This window comes from Sander lucioperca, chromosome 22 (assembly GCF_008315115.2).
Source record: "Sander lucioperca isolate FBNREF2018 chromosome 22, SLUC_FBN_1.2, whole genome shotgun sequence".
NCBI lineage: Eukaryota > Metazoa > Chordata > Actinopteri > Perciformes > Percidae > Sander > Sander lucioperca.
The window spans coordinates 19,336,618-19,345,154 of NC_050194.1; the positions used below are offsets into that span (position 1 = coordinate 19,336,618).

At 40.3% G+C, this 8,537-nt stretch overlaps 1 protein-coding gene and 1 non-coding gene across 4 annotated transcripts in view; both read left to right on the forward strand.

Annotated features, from left to right (window-relative positions):
- Positions 1–2,616, forward strand: part of mta3 (metastasis associated 1 family, member 3) — a 31,127-nt gene extending 28,511 nt beyond the window's left edge. The window contains exon 19 of one of the 3 annotated variants that reach the window (XM_031314995.2): positions 1,098–2,616. In XM_031314995.2, the coding sequence (XP_031170855.1) occupies positions 1,098–1,269 (172 nt within the window). In that variant the 3' untranslated portion in view covers positions 1,270–2,616. The remainder of the gene's footprint in view (positions 1–1,097) is intronic. The other 2 variants (XM_031314996.2, XM_031314997.2) reach the window with 2 other exon arrangements.
- Positions 2,617–4,355: 1,739 nt separating this feature from the next.
- trnai-uau lies at positions 4,356–4,449 on the forward strand. Its single transcript has 2 exons — positions 4,356–4,393; positions 4,414–4,449. It is a non-coding gene; the product is annotated as a tRNA-Ile (tRNA).
- Positions 4,450–8,537: the final 4,088 nt, after the last annotated feature.

Genomic DNA, 8,537 nt, shown 5'->3' on the forward strand with positions numbered 1-8,537 from the left:
TTACCTCCTCCTTTATAAGTCTGAAAATCCTGCCGTAGTACTTCTGTATTACCTCGAAACAGTAATGGTAATTCTGTTCTGCTCTGCATGCATCATTGTCAAACTGCTTCTAAACTAATAGCGTACATGACAAATAAGCTGTCTGATAAAGCCCACAGCTCAAAGCCAGTTTCATTATTGTTTCCATGTGTTGGCATTCTTTTTACTGCAGGCTGTTCTCGAAGCATCAAGCCTGTGGTCAGCATCGTATAAATAATGTATTCAGACAGTAGAGGCTTAGCTACTGTAACTTGCTGAAACATATACAGTAGATGCAATCATAAATTATTGGCTATAACGACTGTATTGTTTAAATATCAAGCAATCAAACATTATGTTCAAAACATATCTCATGAAAAATGAATCTGTTAGAAACAGTAGTCTTGTAAAAGAGAAAGTATTATAAAATAAATTAATGAAAAATCAAACCTCAAATCTAAACTCCCAAATTTCCCAAATCACAGGCACGCAGTTGAAATCCTCCTAAAGGAAAACTTTGATATTTTTGGCTTGTTTGCTTTCTTGCAGAGACTTAGATGAGAAGATTAATATGGCTGTACGCTAAACATGAAGCTAATGCCAGCAGCTGGTTAGCTTAGCTTAGCTTAGCACAAAGACTGGAAACATGATGAAACAGCTAGCCTGGCTCTGTCAAAAGGTAACCAAACCATCTGAATGACAAATTTTGATTGACAAAACAATCTCACCACAAGGTCTATTTAGTAACAGTTCCGGAGCTTTCGAGCACACAGAACTTCTTGGCAGAACAAGTTGCCCGGTCGTCATTGAATTGTAGATTAAAATTTCCATTTTGCTCAAGCGCTTTACGGACTTCTTGTCCATGTTGTCTTTAAAATTGAGATTAAAAATCCATTCCTGACCTAGGAATCAGTAGTTTGGCAGAGTTGTAAGATTATTTTGTATACTGTTACTTTTACTACAACTAACTACTGTTTCCAAGGTCAAGAATGAATTTCCAATCTGGATTTTTTACTGAAATTAGCTTTGCATCAGTGTATCTTCTGCACTTATGTCCTGTCTCGTCTCCATCCCTCCAGGAGGGCCAGACGGCTGCTGTCCCGCTCCCAGCTGAGGCATGCTTGTCGGCAGCCATGCGAGCAGATTACCCTGCGCAGGGTCACTCAGGGCCCGCCGCAGGGGCTCGTCCTTGCCCCTCCGCACCCTCACCCCAGCCTGAGGATGCGAGGCCCCATCGTCATCCACGACTAACCCAACACGGATCCTCTGACACCCCTGCTGCATACACACTAACACATTCTCACCTCCTATTCTCCTTCTTTATTCCTTAAAATTCCTTTCCCGCTAAAAATGCTGTAATAATCCTGAACACTTAAACAAGCTGTCTAACTATTTGGCAACAGAAGGATGTCATGAGCCGTGATGCAATAGAAACTTACACCTGACTGCAAGTGCTGCCTGTCTTTAATCCTGGGAATGTGTTTGTATGTGTAAATACTATATTTGGGTGCATGTGAGTGAGTGAGTGAGTGAGTGACTGAGTGTTTGTGTGTGTGTGTGTGTGTGTGCAATCATGCCAACATGAATGAGCGAGGTAATGTTGACGTGTGCTGTTCTTAATTTTTATGGATGGACTTAACGACAGAACTTTGTGTGACTTTTTTGTGTCGATGGTGAATTGATGTGAAGTTCTATCAGTTTGTATAAAGTTATTTTGGGTGGGGGCATGGGGCTGGATTAGGATGGGGTGGGGCGGGGGGTGGAATTGCGTTTGTGGGGACTGAGGTTCTTTTAACAATGAATAAGAGGCAAATGTCCAACGCCGACGTTAAAAAGAAAATGCACTATATGTAGACTGAACTAGCAGCCCTTTTTTTTTTCTTTTTTTTTAACGGCTGCTTTGAATTGTGTTTTACCTGCATTTTTTCACGCTCTTCTTGAAGTTTATATCAATGAGCTGAAGCTGGTGTTGAAAAATGATGATCTGGAGACATTATTTCACAAAAAGCTGTCAGTTATTCATGACAAATCTGCAGGTCTGAAAATATAACAAGGCAAAGAAATAGAGAGCTAGCTTACATCAAACAGCAAAAGCCTCCCTTATGAACCAGTGTATTATATATTGTATATCTCATTAAAGCACTGTAAATCTACTCATCCTATTTCTATGGCCGACTGTACCTACCTAGCCCTGACATGGGTACTAAAGCACTTCCTTTGCAACAGAAAGGGCATGGATCTGTCATATCTTCCTCGAGGCTGTGATGTACCGGCAATATTTTGAGGCAAAGAAGAGCAACTTTGCCAGCAGCTGTTTGCTCATATTCAATTAAATTTCTTCATTGTTCTTATAAAGTCATTAGTCAAGTTTATCCTGTTTTCAGACATGTCTCTCTCTCTGCTGCATGTTGCCAGAGGACGTTGCCTCAAAAAGTTGCCCATCCAGCCTTCAGGTGTGTTTAATTATGAGTTTTAAAACTGGCATCGCCGCAGCATGTCCTTGAGGTGAGAGCCTCCGCTGATGATTTCTTCTCTTTCATTCAGAATGTTTATGTTAGTGTTTCCTGTATGTCACGTGTTGAATTATGAATATGCTGAGAATAATACTAATAATAATAAAAAACAACACAATGCCGGATTATGGTGTGCAGTCTCAGTGAGTCATTTCATGGTGTTACATCCTGACAGCCTGCCCTATCTCCCAGCCACCTACTTGTCTCTCTGCCTCTCTCTGTGTTGCTCTTGAGGGGGTGTGTAATAGATGGGGCCTGGTGTCGTAAAATACCCCCACAGTAGGCTATTTGGTAATTTGACACAATGATGAGGAATGAGGGGTGCTCTCTGGATATAAATAATGTTTCTTGGAAGCTTACAGCCTGCCTCAAGGTACTTGGCATATATGTGTGTGTGTGTGTGTGTGTGTGTGTGTTTTTTCCCTTTGCTGCTTTCCCTCTCGTTGCAGACAACAGTCAACTACTGTGTTTTTGTTTCCACCATATTGACACGTTGTAATTGGATTTGTCTTTTAGCTATATGCATGTAGTTACTGCAGGGGATGAGAAAAAAATCATCAGCAGATTTAACATGTTCACCATGTCACATTTGTTTCCTCATAATATCTATAACGGCTGCACATTTGACTCTTGCACTTTTACACAGTATGTAAAGTACAGTGGACAAAAGTGGACACCTAAACACATGTGATCGTTGAAGTCATTCCAAAATCATGGGCATTTAAATGCCACAATCCACAAGATTTTGGAATCTGGCTGCAGGGATTTACTCTCATTCAGCCACAAGAGCATTAGTGAGCTCGGGCACAGATGTTGGGTGAGAAAGCCTGCTTCCAGTTCATCCACAAGGTGTTGGATGGGGTTGATGTCAGGGCTCTGTGCAGGTAAGTCAAGTTTACACCAAAGGAAAATGAGTGTGCTCTCAACTTTGTGGCAAAACCATTTCTTTATGGACCTGGCTTTGTGCACAGGGGCATCGTCATGTTGAAACAGCAAAGGATCTCCCACTAACTGTTGCCAGAAAGTTGAGAGCACACTCATTTTCCCTAATGAGTTTCTTAACTAAGGGGCTGAATCCTGGGTACGGAGAAGAACGGCATAAATGAACTGAGTTTTTCTTCATATTTTACATCACCTATGTTTTCATTCAGTTTAAAGCTTATATTTTCCAATTGCTTTTTTCCTCACATTTCTTTTCACTTTTGTCTTAATTTTACACAATTGTTTTATTTTTATTGATTTTGCTTTTTATTTAAACCTGGGTAGAATACTTTGCTACTGGTTATGATGAATGGCAGATAATTTAGTTACTATTTATTTATTTTTATTTACTTTTTTGTGGGAAGCCTATTTGGGTTATTCAAATCTTACAAAATAATCATTTATGTATCAATGTATTTTACTTTTTGACATAAATAAAGTAAATAAAGACGAAAATAAGACTCAAACATCATATATCTGCTATATATGTTTCATTATTAGTTTCCTTCTAACTGTGACTTACGCGGTTAACAGAATATTATTTTTATTTAATTTTTAATTTTTTAATTTTTTCGAACAAGAAAAAGCTAAAACACAAACGGCATAGTTACTCCTTTGGAAATTGGAAGTCTGAGCTTTGTGATAGTTACTTGAACGCAGCACGTTGTCTGCTGGACTCCGTGTGATCATCGGTGTCCCTAGAAGTTCTCCGGTCTCATGTCCAACGCTTTCCAAAACAGAAATACAGTCAAAATAAAAAAATGTTCAACAAAATAGAAAATAACTATTTATCACAGACAGTCGGCTCTTTCTTAAACTGATTTCCTGGCCGTGATCGCCATAGCTCCAGTGGCGCAATCGGTTAGCGCGCGGTACTTATATGACAGTATACAGCAGAGCAATGCCGAGGTTGTGAGTTCGAGCCTCACCTGGAGCACAGTTTTTAGATTAACCCTCTGCCATATGAGAAGGGACTTCCTGTACTGCGCAGTAACACAGTAATCCCCTCCATAACATGGTATATTCAAGTACTACTTGTACTTGTGTACTGAGTGGCTTTATAGTTTCTGTCAACAAGAACAAGTGTGTTTACGTGAACAAAGTGTTGTGATGTTATTACTGAACAGCCATACAAAACTGAACTCGCATATGATATAATTCAAGCCTGGTAAAAAATAAATCTATATTACAGTAATATAGAAATATAATATAGTGTATAATCTAATTTTCATTTTTTGAAGTAACTGCCATGTCAAGAACTATATTAGCCAAATATAGGCCTAGCCTATATATTATATTACTTGGCAAAAGGATCAAATAAAAATGTGATAACTACATTGTCAGTTAAATCATCAACACTTGTAACAGAACAAGACATTTAGCTGCTTGGAATTCATTAAAAACTACAGATAAACTATTTAAAAATGTTCATATTGGAAACTATTAAAACAAACACAGCAAAGCAAAACATAATCTGTATCTTCATTTCATACAAACTATGTGGAAAAAGGTGCTCTTTTACAGCTCTAGTCGTCTCCCTCCATCTTCGCAGGTGTGTTGCTCAGCAGCGCCCCCTGTCGGTCGACAGCGGGAACTGCTACTCTGTTGTGCAACCAGCTTTTCACCACTAGAGGGCGGTGCAACTGCACCAGACATCCACAGAGTCCACAGCTTCTGTAGCTCTAAAACAAATTTTACTATAGAGGTGCAATTATGTTTCTCAAGAAACATTTTGACTGGTGAATGCTGCAGAGCAGTGTTTCACTAGTCAACCTCTGGTCATTCTTATAATCATTTTTATTCACCAATTTTATTTTTGTGGCATTCTCAATCGTGCCATTCAGAAATATTTTACTTTGGCATACACGCACACCTTTAAACAGCCTGTGCACGATGCTCAATTTCTTCACCGCATCTTAACATCGGTGTTACTGAAGATCCAAACCATCAATCTTTTTTTTAGACAAGATGTATTTCACTGTAGCTTCTAGGCTGTTACATGCTGCATCTGTGTCCTTGGATGTGGTGTGCTTTGTGTGAATGTTTGAATGCAGGTCTGTCACTCTAAGCCCTTTAAAGCTGGGAATGAACAAGCAGAAGATTGCAGTAATGATGTGACCCAGATGTCCTGGGTACAGATCTCCAGGCTGAAAATGAGAGTGCAGATCAGGGCTTCGTACTTCGCGTCACCCCCTGCCCTCCCCCTCCCTCCCTCTATCCGACCCGGGACACAATCAGAGTATTTAGCAGCAGGGAATATATGTGGTATGGTATGTATGCATGTAAGTGCATGTGTGCATATAATTTGAGGGAATGTTGTAGTGTGTGTGTGTGTGTGTGTGTGTGTGTGTGTGTGTGTGTGTGTGTGGTTTAAGCTCATCCACAGCCATGTAAACATGAGGGATCAGATTTTGGAGTGTGTGCCACTTGTTCTTGGTGCTCCGGATTAGACGAAACAGTTTTTTTTAATTTACTCTCCTCAGCTGTCTCTATAAGACGCTAAAGCCTAGCATCTCCCCACCAGAGACTCCACGACACCCCACCCCTCAACTCCTCCTCATCCTCCCCCTTCCTCACCCATCCCCTGAGATGACCAGGTGGCTGAACAATCACACACACTGCCCTGACTGTAGGCTCAGCGGGCAGTTGGAGTGGCGCAAGCATCTGTATGTGTGGAAATGTGTTTGTTTGTGTGTGTGTGTGTGTGTGTGTGTGTGGGTGAGGGATTGAGGGGAAGGGGGACAAAAGACTGAGAGTTTAATATTTGGGATAAGCTGTGATTGAACATCCCGATCAGAGCAGAATGATCACATTCTGCCAGTGATAATCCCCCATCTTGGAAAATTAAAAACCACTTTGCTGCTCACTCACACTCTCTATCTGTATGTAACATGCTCACACACACGCACGTGTGCACAAGCACAGACAGAAACACGCACACACGCATGCACACACGCACAGACAGACACACACGCACACACACACACACACGCACACACACACACACACACACACACACACACACACACACACACACACACACACGCACACGCACGCACGCACGCACACATACACACACACACACACACACACACACACACACACACACACACACACACACACACACACACACACACACACACAGTATTTAAACAGAGTTTTAATCTGACCTGTGTCTCATAACCCTGTTTGATTCCTTAGGGAACTGTTCTGAAATCTGATGAGTTTTTCATTAATAAGACACAAGTCTAATCCTGAGAGAGGAACACAAAATGACAACGGATAAGCCCTGCTTTCCCTTCACACACGCACACACACACACACACACACACACACACACACACACACACACACACACACACACACACACACACATACACACACACACACAAAGACAAAGACAGATGCTTCCGTCCACATGTGCAGCCACCTTTCCTTTGACCAATATTCCCAAACCAAAAGGTAATCAACATATTCTACAGTGATATTAAAGCAGCAAACCTTTATATTTAAAAACGCTGGAACCGGCATATTCTTCATTAATTATTTGAAGTAATTAAAGGAACATTTTGGGAAAGAAACTTTAGCTTTCTTGCTAAAAGTTAGAAGATCGATACCACTGTAGCTACAGCTAGGAAATGGCTAGCTTAATGTAGCATAAATACGGGAAGCAGAGGAAAACAGCTAGCTTGCTCTTTCCCACACATAATTTCTGTAAAACCATTTTTACACCTTTTTTTGTTTTACAGATTAGGCAAACAAGATATAGCAAGTTAATTAGTGAGATTTGGAGGTGTTGGTAGGCAGATTTCGTTACCGTCGGACAGAGCCAGGCTAGCTGTGTACCCCTGTTTGCAGTCTTTATGCTAAGCTAACTGTCTCTTGGCTGTAGCTTCATATTTAGCATACATTACATGAGAGATCTAACTCTCAGAAAGAATGTTGAATTATTCTTTTAGATTATATATTGATTATCATGAATGGTTTTTCTTTTACTTTTCTGGCAACCACACACACACACACACACACACACACACACACACACACACACACACACACCCGCTTTTCAACCAAACATCTTTATACACACACGTGTAGACATGTTTATGCTTTACGTAATCTCCCAGTTTTATTCGCTGCAGCCAGCATTTTATTTCATTGCACGTCTTTGTTATTTGAATGAATAAAAATATATATTTATTTATTCTCTGGTAGTACAAGAATGGGTCCAGGCTTCTTACTGTAAAAATCGACCAATGTGTGTAATCTTTGTGTTCCCTTACTGCAGAGTAAAGGGTTCAGTATACTCTACATAAAAATAACCTGCCTGACTATCTGTAAGCTAAAGTGTTTAACCTGTTCTGAAAAGGCTCATTTGAAGGGCTCCTTTCTGGCAGCATCACACTGCCTCCCTGATATAAAAACTCTGTGTCTTTTGCGAGTCGCTGTAGTTTCGACGCCACGAATTGTACAAAGGCTTTCATGGTGTTGCACTCCGCTGTGCAGTGCCAATGTCGTGTGAAGAATTAAAAAAGAGAGCTTGAAGGAGAAGTTGAAACTCAAGGAGTATTGTTTCCCATTTTGAATACCCATTTCAGATTTTTCTTATTATCAATATTCTCAAGGTTTTTCAGTGAAGAAACATGGGAGTCTCCCATATAATGTAAGAATTCTATAGGTTATGTTATGGCCACCACTTTTACTGTAATTATTTCAACTCTGTTTCTCAGTTTTCTCTACACCTTAATCTTTAGCTCACATAGACTGTTAATATTAATGGACAACGCATCCGGTTCGGCAAATGCTGCAAATGCGTTAGTGCCTTAAACCTGCATTCTATCTGAATTCCAGCAGGGGGCGACACGTGCAGTTGCAAAAGGAGGTCTGTTTCTGTAGAAGTCTATAAGAAAGTGATCCACTTCTCAATTGATTTATTACCTCAGTAAACATTTTCATAATGAGTTGGTCTCAATCGCTAGTTTTAAGTCTTCTGCAATACAGAATGATGTTCGTTTTTTGAATTAT